The sequence below is a fragment of the Phyllostomus discolor genome, chromosome 6, assembly GCF_004126475.2.
Source record: "Phyllostomus discolor isolate MPI-MPIP mPhyDis1 chromosome 6, mPhyDis1.pri.v3, whole genome shotgun sequence".
In the NCBI taxonomy this organism is placed as follows: Eukaryota; Metazoa; Chordata; class Mammalia; order Chiroptera; family Phyllostomidae; genus Phyllostomus; species Phyllostomus discolor.
Genome location: NC_040908.2, coordinates 123,837,911 through 123,856,207, shown reverse-complemented (window position 1 = coordinate 123,856,207; position 18,297 = coordinate 123,837,911). Strand labels below are relative to the sequence as shown.

The following is an 18,297-nucleotide window of genomic DNA, read 5'->3' as shown; positions in this document are numbered from 1 at the left end:
ATGGCTTCAGGGAACAAGATAAGGACATGCCTGATTTTTTTTGTGTGTGTGTGTGTGTGTGTGTTTGTTTTTGTTTTTTGTAAAATGACATCTCTATTCTGGAGGCAACATTTACCTTTAGATAGTGGCCTTTTGGGACTACTAGTTCTTTGAAGAGATTTCTATCTGAGGACAGCTGAAGAGGGAATATAGAACCCTAGTCCCCACTGCTTCTGTTTTAAGATCTCTTTGGGTATAAGAAATTAAATTCTGACCACTATCCTAATCCCACCCTAGTTACATTTTTGGAACATTAACTGTATATTGTCTACTGTCTACTAACCCTCAGGTAGTGTCAGAAATTTGTTGTTAAAATACTCTTTAAAGCCATTCTTTGATTTTCTACCATGTTTCCGTCATATGCCTAGGTGCTATATATGTGAGACACAACAATTTGGGTAGTTTTATAGTATTTACAGTATTGATAAAAAGGTGAGGCCCAGAGTTGATAGCTTTTATTTTCTGAACTCATAATGGCTTTTTTTGACTCACCATAATGTAACTTTTCCAGCCACTAGCAATTTGAATTTGCACAAACCTAATAACATTGTTGTGAAATTATATTGTCAATGCATGAAAAAAACCATACATTTTTTCCCACTGAGCCACTGAAGCAAGAAAAATAGGAAAAAATTGAAAGAGTAAATTTCTCAATGATTCCTTGACTATTATACAAAAGAAGCACCTGTTGCCTGAACAGAGGTTTGGATGAGGTGGCACATGGTGCAATGACCTTGCCATCACTTTGGAACAGAGAGCGCTTTGGGGCTCAGGCACACCAAAGGGAATACAGGGTAACATAGACCTCTGAGTGTTGTGTTTTTTGTTTTTGTTTTTGTTTTTTTTTTTAGGGAGATTATATCTGTAGCCTGAGATTATAACCATGAGCCCTTTTTCTTCTCTCCTACTTAGCATCCAGGTCAGAATGATATGGCCTGTCCTGGGCCTGTGTGAGGCTGACTCACTCCAAGGCCCAGCACTGGGACGAGGCCCTGTTAGGGCTCCGATAGCACTATCTGCAGGGCCAAGACCTGGGAGAGGCAACATTTCCCTCCCAGCCCCTGAGCAGGGTTTGCTTATTTATGTATTTATATGATATGTTTACTTCTAAAGAAATAACCTGGAATCTACCCAGTCCTAGCTGTCGCATGAAAATGACCTAAAGTATTTTAGATGCCATCTATTCTTTCTTTCAAGATGAGCAGTTATAAGCAAGTGTTCTGAACATTAAGTCAGGAACTTTGAGTCCTTGTGTGGGCATTTCCATGGCGAATTCAAACATACTGAGAAAGTCTTCACCCTTCTCTAAGCTTCAGCTTCCTCTTCTCTAAGCAGTAGACTGGAATGAATGGACCTTCTTCCAACATAGAATTTCTATTGATTAAATTCATCAGCTCTGTCAACTCTTAAACAGAGACTGTCATTGACCCCAATATTCCTGAACAAGCAGATGTTTCTTGGGCCTCTCATTCAGCTATGAAATTCTCTTCTTTTGCCAGGTCCACTGGGTGCTAGATGTGTGAAGAGATGTCCCTTTCACCCATGTTCTTATACATATTAGAAAAGAACTTGACACCCTCCTCACATAGCCATCCCTGCTAATTCATTTCAAAGATTCAAACCTTTTGCTTCAGGGAAGTCTTAGGCAGTAAAGAGCAGTGTTGAAAAGCACGATCTCTGCAGCCAAACTGCCTGAGTAGCAGGCAACTAAGGATCTCTTACTAGCTGTGTGTTTGTTTTTTCATCTGTAAAATGGGATTTTAACATCCTCATAAGATTATTGTGACATTGAATGAGTTAATAGATCCAAAGAGTTTAAAATAGTGACATATATGGTAAATGCACTAGAAATACTTGCTTCTATTGTGTTTAACTGCAATCATTCTTGCTACAGCCCCAAATTATTTCATTTTGCACTTTGCATCTGTTAATTTATAATAGTAATAATAAAAATAACTGAAGTTATGTGCCAGGCATTTTTCATAAATTATACCATTTCATTTATTTCTCTAAGGTCAGGAAGAAAGGGTGTGGTTGGCATGGTGGAATCAAGGACTGTGGCTCTCTGCTTCACATGTCAGCTGTGTTTGTTACAAGGAATGCAATTCAGGTTTAACAAATGTATGAATGTTCTCTTATGAAAGGCTATCTTCTGAAACAGAGATTTGAGTTATGCTATGTGACATAGGATTAAAGGGCTTTTATTTTTGTAAGAACTTTGTGAAAATTAAGCTGTCTCACAAAAACAAGGGCTCAGTGGAAAAGATATGAACTCATCGCCACAAAAGTGTTTCACCCATGATTGTATGAATATGATGGGTATTTCAGAGGGAATTTTCCCCTAAGCGACATTGATCTTGATGACTTCCTAAGACTCACATAGCTCTGTGAAGACTTATGCCATTATATTTTATTCTTTACTTTCCTGTCATGTGCACACATAGAAACACATAAGAGAAGTCTCTCCCCACACTTTTTGATTGGATTAATCAAATAATCAACTGATGTGTTGAAATAAATTGGACAGGGTTAATGGATGATAAAATCTATTATGTGTTAAGACATTTTATATTCTAAAGTCCAGTCAATTAAACTACTGCTTTCTAGTGTGTCATATCTCCTTCTATCCTCACATTGACTTCATAAGATAGGTACAATTCCTGTCCTTGTTTTTAGATGACAAGGCTAAGTTCAGAGGAGTCAGGACATTTGCCTAAGGTCAGACATATAAGTGGCAATGCTAGTGCTTGGACCCAGGTCAGACACTGAATTTACTGCTTGTAGCCCTTTACTGCACTGTTGAGAAGTATTTGATGGGTGGAACTGGAAAAACAGGGGAACTGGGCTGTGGATGAAGGAGGTGGAAATGGAGACACTAATAAGTATAGCTGTGAGAGCAGAAGTCTCCCAGAGCTTGGACTTAGGAAACATTGTGACTCAGCAAACACAAGACCTCCCCTACAGGGACTTTGAGAGCTGGTATGTAAGATGTGTCTATCAGAGGTTGCAGGGAGGGCAGGGCCAGGGCTAACTGCCAGCTATCAGGACCCAGAAGGTTTATAGGTCTGTAGGCTCAGATAAGTATTCAGGTTCGGCAGACAGCTCTGGGTGGAGCCCATGAGTCTCAGGGGAGATAGATTGGGAGTTCCAGGGTGAGTGTGAGAAGGGTAGAGAGGCACAGTGCAGCAGCAATTTACATTCTACTATTCCTTGAGACTTCCCATTAACCAGGGGCAATGTCTTAACTCCTCTGAACTCAGTCATTATCTATAAAATAAGGATAAAAATTGAATCTATCTCATGGGGTTACTATGAGGATCCAGAGGTACATACTGCCTTAACCAGTGACAGCAATTCAGGCCAGAGCTAGAGGTGTCCTAGGGACCAGAGGTATCAAAGCAGCAGTTAGTTTCTAGAAAATAACACCAACCACTGTTTAAATGTGGAGACAGACTCAAAGACCAATATTTAATTTGGCCATGGCCTGAGATGTTGTGCAACAGAAGCCTTCGTCTCCCCTTGTAAGACCATCTTCCCAGGTACTGTGCTTGAAGCCCAGAGCTTACCTTTAAGAGCTGAAGCACCTGAAGCCACAGGACACATATGAACACAGACAGTGACAATTTTGGAGTTTAAAGAAAACCTCACTTTACTGGAAGCATGTACAACCCAAGATTCTGAAGCATAAATGATCCACTAAGAATCTGAACAGAAGTTAAGCAGGAAACAGGGTAATTAAGGGACTCAAGACCACAGGATAGACACTTGAAGAAACAGACAGATTTGGGCCAGAAGGAAATGAAAGGGGATGGGAACACTTACTGAAATCTTTCTATATGTCAGGTGCCATTCCAAGGTGTTTAAATAATCTCATTAAATATGGTAGTTCTGTGAAGTATATATTATTGAATATTTTGTAATTCATGCTCATGATAATATTTCTGATTGTTTAGTATGTGTTAAGACATAATTTAAGTAGATTATATGAACTACCTTAGTTTATTCTCATACTAATACTCAGAAGTGGAGGAATGTTTCTTACTGATGAGGAAACTGAGGCACAGAAATGTATGAAAATTTCCTGAAGTCATATAACTAATAACTATCCAATTAGTGATTTGAATGCAGGTGGTCTGGATGGAATAACCTGCTCAAGCTCACCGAGCTAGTAAGCAGTGAGGCTCGGATGAAGGCCTAGTTCTGCTGCTGCTGCCGAGACTGTGCTTATTACAAAACAAAACATCAGCACAGACATCCACTGTGGGCCCAAGAAACAGAAGCAGGTATCCTTGCCCTCTACTGCCCATTTTCACAGTTTAGAGATTGGAGATCAGAGTTCAAGCCACGGTTACAGACATACTTCCTCAACACAGCTACATCTCCTTAGGCAAGTTTGAAAGAAAAAGAAGAAAAAACAACTGGAAACAAGTTCAGAATAGAAAGCGGCTCTATCTTAGATGACAAAGATTGTCAAATTATAGGTTATATAGGTAGGTCCCTGATAACGCTGGAGGATTATACCTGTCCAAATGACCTCTTGGCTAAGCTGTGGAGTTGGTTAAGGAAGAGAACACTTACGTATTTTATTCTTCTGTTACAGCACAGTCCTAACCCACTGCCTCTCTGTTTACCCAGCAGTAACTTAGAAACTCAGTGCCCCCCAAACACATTCACATCTATTTATCTAAGTCTGTGTGACATTCTAACTAAGGCTGAGCACTGAGGACACTAAACCATGCTAGGAACAATGCTGTGTGATAAGTTTGAAATACAAAAAAATAAAACTCTGCAAGTTCCCTGCACCTCCCTTTGCAGAGCCTGAGAACAAGAGTCTTCCCAAATGTCATCAGTGTAAGATTTCTCAATGTGTTAACTTCACATGCTCTTTTTCATCTGCAAGCAAATGGAACTCAGTATCAAGTTTTAATTAAAAAAGAAGGAACTCGGCATCAGTTTTATAGAAGGTCATTTACCATCTATATTGGGCTGAGTTGACGTACTTCCTCACCCTCAAAAACCAGCCATGGATATTTTTCCTTCTATACCACAATGTAAGGTCTTAGATTGCCTCAGGAGACACTCACTGGTCAAAAGAAGACTAAGAGAAGGGCACCATGACAAAGACAGTGAGTAAGGGAAGAGGCAAATGTGAGGGTGAGAGAGAGAAGGTAGACTGGAAGCTACAACATCATGGCCTATTATCTAAGTATCTCTCATAGAATTGTTTAGGGAACGCTGAGTAGTGTTTCAAAATAAACTGAATCTAGTGTCAATATTTAAAGTCAAAAGAATTCCAGGCACAACAAAGAAGAAAAAATTGCATAATCTTACTTGTATATAGAATATAAATAAGTCAAAAACATAGAAGAAGAAAGTAGAAGTGTAGAAAATAGGGAGATGTGGGTCAAAGGGTGCAAAGTTGCAGTTATGTAGGATGAATAAGTCTGGAGATCTAATGCACAGCATGATGACTATAGTTAGTGATACAGTATCAAATGTTTACTAAGAGATTAGGTCTCAGGTGCTCTCATTACATACACAAAATGATAACTGAGGAAAGAGATGTTAATTAGTTTTACTGTAGTAATCATTTCATTATGTATATGTGTATCATACCATCATATGATACACTTTAAACATATATACTATTTATTTAAAAATAAAGGAAAATAAAAGAAAAAGGAAATCCCTCAAAATATTTGCATTTCCAATATTTTTTGAAAGTAAGATGTGACCCCCATAGTTATATGTATATATTTATAATATTATAATAGATAACAGGGAATATACTATGTACCTGTTTCTTTATGCAATAACTGAAATCATTCCTCATAACAACCATATGAACTAAGTCATAATTTCACCCAGTGTTTTAGAGATGTGGAGATATTATGCAACTTATTCAAGCTTATATTAGGAACTAGATAGTTTTGGGTTCACTAGCCCCTCCTAATGTTTCATGGCAACATTTGGCTAAAGCATTGATTACCCTATTTTATTAGGATTGGGCTTGCCTTCATTGCACACCCTACCTGATGCCTTATTCCTTTATGTGATTTTTCCTGACTCCAGAAGCCTTGCTAATGAAGCCTCTGATGTTGAAGAGAGGAGGACAGGAGGATTAGGATGAGTGATGAAGTTTTCTTCTCTGACCATGTACCATTAGGGCTTTTCTCTTAGACCAAATCATTCTTTTCCACTGTATTTTAGCAGTTCCATATAACTCATAAGAAGGGAGATGGAGAATAGGGATTCTCCTCCATGAAAAATTCATTTTCATCTTTCCAGGCCCTGCTTAAATCTCTTTAATTCTGTAAAATCTTTTGGTCCATTCCTTACTTCCTAAAAATAACCTAGAGAATCATATTTTCTTCCTCTCATATAAATCTTTATCAAGTATAAAAGATAATATAATATTGGATTATAATTAACTATTGTTTTGACCAGGACTCCTGGAAGGCAAGATACATATCTTATTCTTATTTATGATTTAAGCATTAAAATTAGTGTCTGAACAATGAAGATACTCTAAGAACATTTCCTAAATGACTGTACTTTCTATAAGCTCTGCTCTCTCTACCTTCTCTAGTCTCCTCAGCTTTGACTAAATAAGCTCCATTTTCCACTTTTGTCTAAGCCTCCGTTGTTGCCTTCCCATAGTCTGAGCATAGACATTACTTCCAGGGCCCCAGTCTGAGTCAGTGCCATGCTCCCTATATTCACGATCTGCATGTCATTGTAGGCAAGGATCTGGTGCCAGGGCAGCCACGCTGAGTCATGCTGAGTCATGCTGACACTCGGGGTGTGTGGTTGTATATTTTCTGCCTTCAGTGATGACTGTTATCTGGGTCCCCAGCAGGAGGCTTGCAGGACAGATGGCAAGAAAAGGAGAAGTTTAATGCAGGACTATAACTCCACCCCAACCAGCATCATGAAGAGACATGGACCCCTGAAACAGAATGTGACATGTCTTAAAATGTATTTCCTTCTGATTTAAAAGGTTATTTCTGGTTGTCCTAATATATGTCATAGAATTATCAGTCATTACTCGTCAGATATCCATCTTGCAGGTTGTCTCATACACCTAGAAGTAAAACAATATCTCTTATTAGTACACGTGTATGGGTCTTTAGTTCGTAAAATATATAGTCATTAACCTAATGCTCTCAGAGTAATTTGAAGCATAGGATCTTTGCTAGTGAGGTCGCTGACCCTTTCTCATGTACCATTTAACCCAGGGAAGAACCTTAGTTTCTCCTTGTATATAAAGATGTGGCAGGGCTGGATGGCTAAAGGATTTTTCCAGCTCTCACCTTTCCAGGAGTCTACAACTGAATGCCCACTTTGCACAGAATCTTGTAGATGTGGATTGAGGTATGAGTGTGAAAGAGAAAAACATGAAACAGAAAAAAAGGAAATCATTACTTTACTTTTGTATTCTTAGTATTTTTGCAGTGTTGAATGAATGAGTGCATAGCCAAACACACACACAACTATAAGTTCAAGATATATATACATACATTCACTGCTATATACGTACAAAGAAATCTGTGAAATGTTGTTCGAAGAGGTAAGGCCAACTAGAGCTGGTTAGATTGAAACATGCAGGGCCTTTGATCAGATTATTGAGTTCCAGGAGGTGACCAATTCATTTTATAGGATGTGATTGGCTCTTGAAGGCTTATTTTGACTAAAAGAAAAGCACACAAGACCAGAATGGAAACCAGAGTACTTATTTATTAATTTACATTGAGATTTATAACTATAATACTAATTTATGGGAACAATAAATTCTTTCCTTATATCAATCAGGTAAAAGTAGAGAAAATAAACTGTGTGGAGGCCAGTAGCTGGTGCAATCATACTAAGTAATCTTCTTGCTAAATGGGTCAGATGGGGCTTATTTATCCATCTGCATGAGAAGATGACCTGGCCTGAACATGAACATTATATGAGGCTCAAAGCACATCTAGACTCTAAGCCAACAGAGCGAGTTATTTTTTCTATACTGTCCTTGACTTTTCTTCCCCTATACATTTTTGTTGGCCAACTCTCTAAAGATTTACACACCTCTTTTTATATAGCAGAACATCACATAAGATTATGGTTAAGAATTTCTAACTTGGGAGTCATCTGTCTCTTTTAGGAAACTTTCAGTCTCTCTTTTTGTCACTAAATATATTTTTAATTTCAACTAATTTGAAGAATGCTATTTATTCTCCTAGCTTTCTGAGTCTTGCATGTTAACTAGTCACTGTGGCCTTTATGTTTTGACAATATTCATATATTTATAAACACACTTACACATGTATTACACAGATCATATTCATTAGGCATTTCTGAGGAGTTAATCATGCAGGACCATCAAGCACTTTCATTTATCTACTTGTGTAGGAACCGTGGATGAGGTCTTTGAAGGCACGTAGGAAAACACTCTGGCTCTCACTGTCTTTAGTTAGTCCCCTCCTTTGCCATGACTCTGTGTAATCCTAAGCCCTTATCTGTGCCCACAGTTTCTGACCCCACCCAGCTCTCACCAGCCCAAGTCCCCAGGAGAAAAACACTGGATCTGTCTGCTTCTGTTAATTAAAAACAAAACAAAATAAATGCCTCCATGCCTCAGAAAACAGATGAATAAATAATAAGAAGAGGAAGAAACAAAATGAATAATCAAAGAAAGAAACAAACAAAAAAACGGGCAGGAAAAGACTAGTGACATCGAGGCCTGAATGAGATGCCTGTACAGAGGAGAGCTACAGTAGCTTCTTGGTCTAGAAACATAAGTGGTGTTCCTTTCCCTTTCATATGCCTCAGGCTCAATAAAGTAGTGGTTGTGGGTTTTGAGTTTCAGAAAGAACCTTTTTAGGGCGAGAATTAGAAAGGGCTACGAGGGGTTGTTGGGAGGAGCACTCATTAACCACCCCCACTAGATCATACGAACCAAAGGTTCTGATACCTCATAATTCCTCATTGTTGCTTCCATTTATACCCTACTTATTTACCAAACCTCAAATGTATCCATTGCCAGAGAGATAGGTTTTTTTTTTTTTTTTTCAGGACACATGTTATGCTACAGCTCCAATACTGATGCCCAAAGTACTAAGATAGCATTCCCAAGTTTAAAAAAAGTCAGTAATGTATTTTAGAATTCAAAAGTCACCAAGAATTTCCCAATCTTCTCACAGTAAGATAGAATCTTAGCATAGAATTAATCTTTTTCTTTCATTTCTGAAAAATGAAATTCTTAGAATGCAGAATTCTAAGCCCTATGTCTAGAAAAGTCCTTTTGAATCAACCCTAAGTGGAAACTGAAATATTGTATTTATGTATAATTCATAGGAACTATAACTGAACAAAGTTTATAAATTTCCATTTAATTCTTGGGTAAAAGCCATGACATATGGACCAAAGACCTATGGTTGTGCAATAAACTTAGAGAAAGGAAAATTAGAAAGCACTGGCTCCAATAATGGTGTCATTGCTTCTGACTCTTCCAGAGACTTTTTTCTATGTTGTTATTAGTTCATAGAATACATTAGCAATACTATTTAAAATAGAAACACCACAGATTTCTCAGAATTTTAATCATAAAAATAAATAAAAGCAATTTTACTTAAGGTCAAAAAACATCAAGAAAACCAAGAAAGTAAAGCTACATTTCAGGGTAAAATAAAAAATGCATAACTTTCTCAGTTGCTAGATTCAAGCTTTAAACTTTAAGGTACACTATATAGAAAAATGCAATAACTGGTCTGTTCCAACTTTCCATTTCCATTGCCCAGTGAAGATGCCTCTGGCTTAATTAACATGTATCTGCATCTGGCTATACCATGAGCACACTGGCCCCAGAAAGAGGTCAGTCAAACCATCAATGTCCATGTTATAAGTCACCAACTAAAAGATGTCACTCAGAATGAGTCCTAGCTCTGGTTCAGAGTCACATACAACCTTTGTAAAAGAAGATGCTGAAAGCAGTAGTGTTGCCTCACCACAGGTTGTGGTCTACTTGCTCATTCTGTGCAATCATACCAAAAATTGTTCATTGGTTCCTGCATGGCAACTGCAAGACTTTTCTCCAAGTTATTTCAGCCTAATGAAACGCCTGATGAAACCTTCAGTCTCACTTATTTCTATCATAAGAACATAAATTCATATGTACAATGGAAACAGAGGAACTGCTTTCCTCTCTAATCAAAAATTCTAAGCAGTTTTTTGTACTTTCAGTGACTTATAAAACCTGCTTATAATTTTCCAATTTAAAAATTAAAAATAAAATAGTGAATTTGTAATGAAGATTAATATTTAAAGTATTTTTCTGAAATAGTATAAAAATGTAGTGGGTTTAAAGACCTATTTTATCTAGCAACAATGTAATTTACATAATTCTATACACTAACAGCACCTAAAGACGGTACTTTTTTTTATTGTTCAGTTACATTTGTTCTGCCTTTTTCCCTGTTGCTCACCCCTACCCTGCTCTCCACCCTTCTCCCACAGTCAATCTCCCTTCATTTTCCAAGCCCATGAGTCTTCTATTCATGTTCCTTGATTTGCTCCTTCTCCTTCTTTCCCCCATTATCTCATCCTCTCCTCTGGTCACTGTCACTTTGTTCTTTATTTCCATGTCCTTGGTTCTAGTTTGTGTATTAGGCTCCACTTATAGGTGAGATCATATAGTATTTGTCTTTCACTGCCTAGTTTATTTCACTTAGCATAATATTCTACTATTCCCATTCATTCTATCATGAAAGGTAGGAACTCCTTTCTTTCTGTTGTGTAGTGTTCCATTGTGTAAATGTACCATCATTTTTTTGATGCACTTATTTACTGATAGACACTTAGGCTGTTTCCAGCACTTGGCTATTATAAACATCACTGCTATGAACACTGGGGACATAGGTACTTTTGAATTGGTGATTCATGATTCTTAGGGTATAATCCCAGCCATGGGATAACACAATACTTGCCCCATAAGATTAGGATACATGTTATAAATTAGCTAGCAAAATTTAAGAAAATACCTGATTTTTTTCCTGCTAAAAAGAGCCATCTTCCATTAATTAAAATTCTGCACAGCACTTATAAAAGTATAAATGCTACTTGATACCTTGAAAGGCAAGAATTAATCTTGAACAAATTTCAAAATATTTTTTCATTCCATAAGAAGCTATGACTTTATTAATGATAGAAACAGCACAAATTATAAACCGAGGCACAGTTATTCTTTTGAAGCACCAAAAAAAAGGTCCTCAGTTTTTGATGGTTACATTTTTAATTCCATGATAGAATTTGCAATATTATTACTGTTCTTTTTCAGGGTTTGAACTGTTCTTCAGCCTTTCAACACACTTGTTTGTGTCATGACCAGTTTTATGTTCTTAACTTCCACGCATGTTTCAACAACCTCTTCCTCTTCACTCTCCTCTTGTACAGTTGGAATCTGCATGTTTTCTTGAACTTTGGAGAGCACTAGCTTCACCACAAACTTTGAATTTCTCAGCAGCTGCTAGCTGTGCTTGCTGAGATAAATCCTTGATCTTGTTTTTCCCCAAATCTGGGTAGGTATCTGAAGCGGGGCCCTTGTAGATATCTGGTTTTGGGATGACAAAGAGGATATTCTTAGATTTCTGGAAAGTGACCCTATAACCTTTGTAGCCAGTTGAAGACCCAGTTTGGACATAGCCTCTTATGCCTTGTTTTCACTCTGGCTCTGTTTTGTTTACTGACTGGTTCATTGATCTCAGCTGCTGCTGCCTGCTGCGCTCATTGTGTGGTTGCCTGTGTGGCATGTTGTTCCTCGAGCTCTGGCACTGATTCATCACTGCCAGGTTCTGCTTCCAACCCTGTCTCAGCCTGCACTGTGGCTACTCCTGCTCTGTAGCAGGATGGTTTCTGTGACTTCACTAGGCATTTTGTTTGGGAACGTGGAACCAAGATGGTGGCAGAAAGAAGGCAAGCATCAGCATGACCCACCCAGAGTTTCTATTTAAAAGTCTTTTTAAGTACTTTTAGATATAATGTGTTTTTTATTTTATTAATTTTTAATTTTATAAATAATAAGTAACTATTTTGACTGACTGTTTATATTTTTCTCTGACCATTACTCTTTCTAATCTATCCTGAATGACTATTTCACTTATCTCTCTAAATTTTGGGTTTTTCATTCAAGAATGGAAGGAAACAATTATGATATTTCATAAAAGAAATAAATAAAGTGCTTCAAAAGAGCATCTGAAATAATTTAGCATTAATCAACAAGTACCTAAGCAATAATGAGATTACACTCAGCCTATCTGACTTCAGAATCAGAATTCCTGAGCCTTGTAGTGAGCTATAGATATGCTGTCTTTCAACCTTATAATCTTTCTTTAAAGCCTTTTGCTGTAGCAATAAGAGAACAAAAGGTGGGGCAGATCCCTGGAGGCAAGTAACTCTGGTCCCAAAGGCCTTTACTAGAAGAGCCATGGGCCTTGCAAAGGGTGTGAAGATGCAGGAAGCAGACCAACCCGATACTCCGAGTCCAAGAGAAGACTGGTGTCCAACGTCTGAATTAGCAGGAAAATGGGATACACTCACAGGATCTGCTTCAGGCAAAGACTTGTTTCCCAAGCTCTTGATCTTTAGAGACTGGGTTTTTATTTCCTGGGCTTTGTCTATGTCTGATCTTCATACCCAAGGTATAAGGAAAAGTCAGTTTCCTCACATTGTGGATCTGTAGAAAATTTGCTTTGGAAACCTAGAGCCCTAGCTCCATGGATTTAAAAACAAACAAACAAACAAAAACAAACAAACTCGTATTAACCCAGGGATTATTCTTTACGGAATAGCCAGCTGTTTCTTGTTTATTCATTGTTCTTTCACTCTAGTGATCAAATATCTCTCTCACCCTAGAATCCTGTCATGCTAGGCTATATGGTCTAACCCAGGGGATATTTCCTGACTTTCTTAAGGGACAAAAACACTAAGAAACACTTGTGAAGGTCACAGCTGGCCCACAAAATAGTGAGATTTATTTATACACATAGAATGCTTCTCCTCCATTCCTTATCACCAATAGCAACCAAACTCAAATAACAGTATAGCAACTGAAAAAGTTAAAGGAGCAGACTCTGTTTCATGATGAATACTAGGGAACCCACAAGAGAGTAGGGGCATCCACACATAAGGACACCAGAGAAATTTAAAGCCTGTAACATCTATGGCTACAGGAAACATCAAACATACTCTAACTCCTAGCCTAATGAAAACTGAGTCATCTATTCTTTAGTTTGATCACTAATCCTGGTTTCAAAAAAACTTCAGACTCCTAAATTGTCTCTCTTGTATAAAGATATATAAGTAGGGCAGAAAATCAGGAAGGGAGCTCAAGGCAATTTCCCTCAAATACCTAGTTTCCTCTGTAGTCACAGAGAAATGGACAGAGACAGGGTTCCTGAGAAGCATGGGATGTAAACTCATTCTGTTACTTTTTGTGAAAGCACCCTGAGGTACTGAGATTTGGGATTGAGGTCTCAATCCTATTGTAAATCATTTGCTACACTATTCAGCTTCCTAGGGAACAATGTATTTGTTTTGTTTCTCTTGGAAAACTAAGATGCAGAGGTTTAGTTACAAGGATAACTTCTTAAGAGAGACAGAACTGACTGAGATTCCATGTCAATTATATATTTTTTTCTTGACCCTGTCAGCATCCTCAACACAAATATTAAGCCGTTTGGACTGGAACTCTCTCCCTGTCTTGGGCTTAGCTCCTCTCTATGGGTCTTACTTGGAGAAAGACAATGGGAGAAGTAAATATTATCCTGGAGGATGACATGGGAAGACAAGAGAATGAATGAATGAAAAATTGTGTTGACCATGAAGAAGCAGCAAACAAAGGGAGGATGTTTCAGGAACCAAACACATAATCACAAACCAGAGTACAATCTTCATTGCTGACCCTTTTCTGACCTGACTCCACCCCTGAGGGACAGAGCTCAGCCTTGACCAATGACTTCCAAGTTCTAAGGGGAGCAAGGGGCCAGAAGGTGAGCAGTAAAGAATAAAAGGCTACCCCTTCCAGCGGCAGACATACCTGCTTTTGGCACTTCTGCAATCTCTGTAGGCTCTCAGATCTGACATCATGGTGCATTTTACTAGTGAGGAGAAGGCTGCTATCACTAATGTGTGGAGCAAAATAAATGTGGAGGAGGCTGGAGGCGAGGCGCTGAGCAGGTAGGAACTGGGATTCAATGCATGGGTGAGGATGGTGAATATGAGGATTGAAAAATTGATCAGGAAAGTCTTTTAATTTTTTTGAGATTCTTTGATTTTTTTATCTGCTATGGTTCCATTCTATAGGCTTTTGGTCGTCTACCCCTGGACACAGAGGTTCTTTGACAACTTTGGCAACCTGTCTTCTTCCTCTGCCATAATGGGCAACCCTAAGGTCAAAGCTCATGGCAAGAAGGTGCTGACCTCCTTTGGAGATGCTATTAAGAACATGGACAACCTCAAGGGCACCTTTGCTAAGCTGAGTGAGCTGCACTGTGACAAACTGCATGTGGATCCTGAGAACTTCAAGGTGAGTTCAGAAAATGTTTATGTGCTCTTTTTTTTTGCTTCTTTACTTCAGGATAATAATGGAAGTTGAATCTTTTACTGGTAAAACTAACAAAGATCTCAGAATTTATGAGTTATGGAGTTAGGAGGGCAGATTTCCAGGGAGAATATCAAGGTCATCTTGACTTAAGACTGGTGACAGTAACAAGTGACAAGAAACCTGAGTTTGCTTAAAACTTTTCAAAAACTCTTGTCAAAATTGGATGTGTTTATCCTAGAGAATAATACCAGAGAATTGCAAAGTTGTTTAAGAAGGAATAAAATTTGGCTTTTGGTAGATAAACTTCTATCTCAGGGAAGGAGAAATGCATTATTTTATGAGTTGCCCGATGATTTAAATTCAGGAAGAGATTTGGAGAAAAAAATTTAGACAGAATCAATTACATGTCAGTATTGTAACTAAGTAAATCTTTTTTTCTGGCAATGTTTGGAGACTAGCTGAATTCACTCTGAGAGCCCATGCAGCCCTGAAATCTTATGCTTACAGGAGTTAGGCAATTGGTAAATGAGAGAGGAAGGGAGGTACAGAGGGAGAAGTGCAAATAAAAATGGTAAAATGAAAGCGAAGATGGAGATATACGTAGGGAGAATGTTGAATGGAGAGATCATAGAAAACATATTAAAGTTAGGGACTAGCTTATTTGAGTTTATTGGTTAGCACAACCCTTACAGCAGTTTCAGGTGTGGAGTTGGCAGGGCGTTTAGGTATTAAGCCAGAGTTTCCTACAGTTTATTTTGGAAATTTTACTTATTTTATCTTTCACCTAACAGCTCCTGGGCAACGTGCTAGTGATCATCCTGGCTTCTCATTTTGGCAAGGAATTCACCTCTGATGTGCAGGCAGCTTGGCAGAAACTGGTGGCTGGAGTTGCCAATGCTCTGGCCCACAAGTACCACTGAATCCTCTTTCCAGTTCACCAGTGCCCACTTTCCTTCTGAAAATGGGATCTGGGGTTTGGTCTTGATAGCACATCTTCTGTTTAATAAAGTACATTCTATCCAGTAATCATAAGTTATACTGTATCTTCTCCATCTTTTTCTCTTGTGTTAGAGGGGAAGAAACATGGGAAGAAACAGCTCTTTAGAGAAGTGTGCATTATGGAAGGATTCTAGAGGGCCTGGGAGGATGGAAAGATGGGGAAGTTTTCCATAGTTAGGAAAGGGTTAATTAAGTGGGCATGGATTTACACTGCAGTGTGACAGAATTACTGTAGAGGGCAAAGAAGAAGGTGGTAAGCAGTGCCTAAGAAAAAAAAGTAGATTTGTAACCCTGTCAGGGTTCAGACTTTGGGTGGTGGGCACACAATGCAATATACAGATGATGACTCATAGGACTGTGCACTTGGAACCTTTATTATCCTATCAACCCAATACATTTAACCAAAAAATAAGAAAAAATTGTAGGGATCCAAGGTCTAAGCTTCAGTTACTATTTCAGTTTATGATAATGGACATTTTGAACCACACAGCTTGTCATATGTCTTGTGAGACAGAATTGGAGATAAAAGGATGAGTTGAAGGATGGCTGGGACCTTTCCAGAAAAAGTCTTTATTCACCAACAACAGCCTGCACTTTCCAGAAGGGTTTCACTGTCTCACTGGGGAGCCAAGGCTGAAACACACGAAATCATTGTGCATTATCTTATGATTGAATGCAACATTCACAAAAGCTAAGTTAAAGTTAGGATGTCACGTGAATTTTAAAGCAAGAGAAGGGCCACACCTTCAAGTAGGAGTTAAGATACTATCAAAGGCTCATAGTCCAAACCAGCAAGCTAGGGCTTGGTGACTTGCATGAAAATGTCTCTCTGGAAGGAGAGGAGAGAATAAAACATAGGTAGGGTATTAGGAAACACTAGATTATGCAAAGCCCTAAATACATAAAAACGTTATTACTTTTTTAAAAAATTATTTTATTGTTGTTCAAGTACAGTTGCCTGCACTTTCCCCCATCTCTTTTAAACTATTTTTTTTACTCATTATTGGCAAGAGTAAACAATAAATATTCTTAGAACTTTAAATGACTTAAGAAATAAGATTGGGGGAAGAGGCCTAATGTTCACAAAAATAAATTCAAAATTACAGGGACTAGACATGGCTGCTAATTCAGGGAAATATATATAATGTGCTAAACCCAAGAAGAGCAGTGAGGCCTGTAAAACATAAAAAATGAACAAAGAAAGTGGGGAGGTCATGGTATCTGATTGACTGGGGTAGATGAGAAGGAATTAGGTGGTAGGAGATGACTGAGAGCTTCCAGCCTGGGTGAATCTATAAAGAAGAGGCCATGCACTGACCTGTGGACCCTTGTGTAGAAGTAGCATTAACTGAATCTCTTTCAGAGGAGTTATTGCTAGCTTGCTCAGGGAGTCTTGACCTTTGGGCCTTGAGTGAAACTCTCATTTCAAGGCTTAAGATCTTTACGCTTTACAAGTTTGAGTGCCATTTGTTGACAACTTTAACTCATTTAGGCATTTATTACCCTTACACAGTGGCCAGAATTTGTACTGTGAATCATTTTCTAATTTCACCTTATGTCTTTACAATGAGGATGAGAGACCATTGACTATTGTAGTTGTAGGTTGTCAACAGCACTGGTCTTTATAAGTTCTACAGCTTCTCATTATGCTCCTAAACAAAGTAAACAGGCTATCCATGGCACTGAACCATTTTATCCAGTCACCAAATGAAAGCTACATGCATTTTAAATCAGTCAGCCTCTTCTCCTCTTTCTTATCACTCATCTTTTATTTTGAATCTGAATGTCAAGGGGTCAAGGATGGTGATGATGGAATGGTGGGCAGAACATATAATTTTTATCCCTTAGGGACCTATATTTAGATCTACATTTTGTCAGTTTAAGACAACTTAATTAGAAATAGCTTTATAATTGACATACACACATACAAACGCAGGGCTGGATGACTTTAACAGATGAAAAGATTACATTTGTTGGTAGGCAATAAAAGACACCTGATAATTCTAGGAATATTAGTCTATCTAAGAGTATACAAGGTTTTCAGATTATGTCATTACCAGGATTAAAATTCCATAATAGCTTTTCACTCTACCACTGAAGACAAGTTTAAGTTATTAGGTCTATGCTTTCTCTGCAACAATATATCCTGCCATTCTCACCTATGCTATGTACACATCAACCACATGTACCCGTTATTTGTATCTCCAGCATACCATAGGGTTACTTACTTTCCTCAGAATTTTGGATTCAGTATTCCAACTTTCAGATTTATATCCCATTATCTTCCAATGGCAGATTCCTTTTTTTTATATTGGCCCTAGTCCAAATACTACCTCTTTAGTGAGACTATTCCTGATATAACTTTGTCTCTCTCTCATTAAGTTCAGATATTAATTTTCTTCAGCAAATAATAATTTCTGAAATTACTTTGTTGATGGTCTATTAATTTTCTGCATTTTCACCTCAAAATTATGAATCTTGAGAAAGTTTTGTTCCCTTTATCATTTATTTTAAGTCCACAGTACTTAGAACAATAATGATAAGAACTTATTTAACAAATAGTTATTAAATGAATGTTTGAGAACACATGAGCATGAATGTTTGAAAAACCATGAGTGGCTTTTGTAAAGAAATAGCTTTATAAGTGAGGATTTAGGCAATGTCAGAAGCAATGACAT

At 37.9% G+C, this 18,297-nt stretch overlaps 1 protein-coding gene and 1 pseudogene across 1 annotated transcript; one reads left to right on the top strand and one right to left on the bottom strand.

Moving 5' to 3' along the window:
• Window positions 1-11,302: 11,302 nt before the first annotated feature.
• LOC114500197 lies at window positions 11,303-11,950 on the bottom strand (annotated as a pseudogene).
• Window positions 11,951-14,098: 2,148 nt separating this feature from the next.
• Window positions 14,099-15,656, top strand: LOC114499467 (hemoglobin subunit epsilon). Its single transcript, XM_028515668.2, has 3 exons — window positions 14,099-14,253; window positions 14,380-14,602; window positions 15,412-15,656. Exons 1-3 carry the CDS (start codon window positions 14,162-14,164, stop codon window positions 15,538-15,540), a joined length of 444 nt encoding a protein of 147 aa, XP_028371469.1. The 5' UTR covers window positions 14,099-14,161; the 3' UTR covers window positions 15,541-15,656.
• Window positions 15,657-18,297: the final 2,641 nt, after the last annotated feature.

What these genes read in the sequence shown, in the direction of transcription:
- LOC114499467 (XM_028515668.2), top strand. Translation starts at nt 14,162, where the DNA reads ATGGTGCATTTTACTAGTGAGGAGAAGGCTGCTATCACTAATGTGTGG. An exon ending in GGAGGCGAGGCGCTGAGCAG is followed by an intron (nt 14,254 to 14,379) that starts GTAGGAACTGGG and finishes TCCATTCTATAG; the next exon opens with GCTTTTGGTCGTCTACCCCT. An exon ending in TGGATCCTGAGAACTTCAAG is followed by an intron (nt 14,603 to 15,411) that starts GTGAGTTCAGAA and finishes TTCACCTAACAG; the next exon opens with CTCCTGGGCAACGTGCTAGT.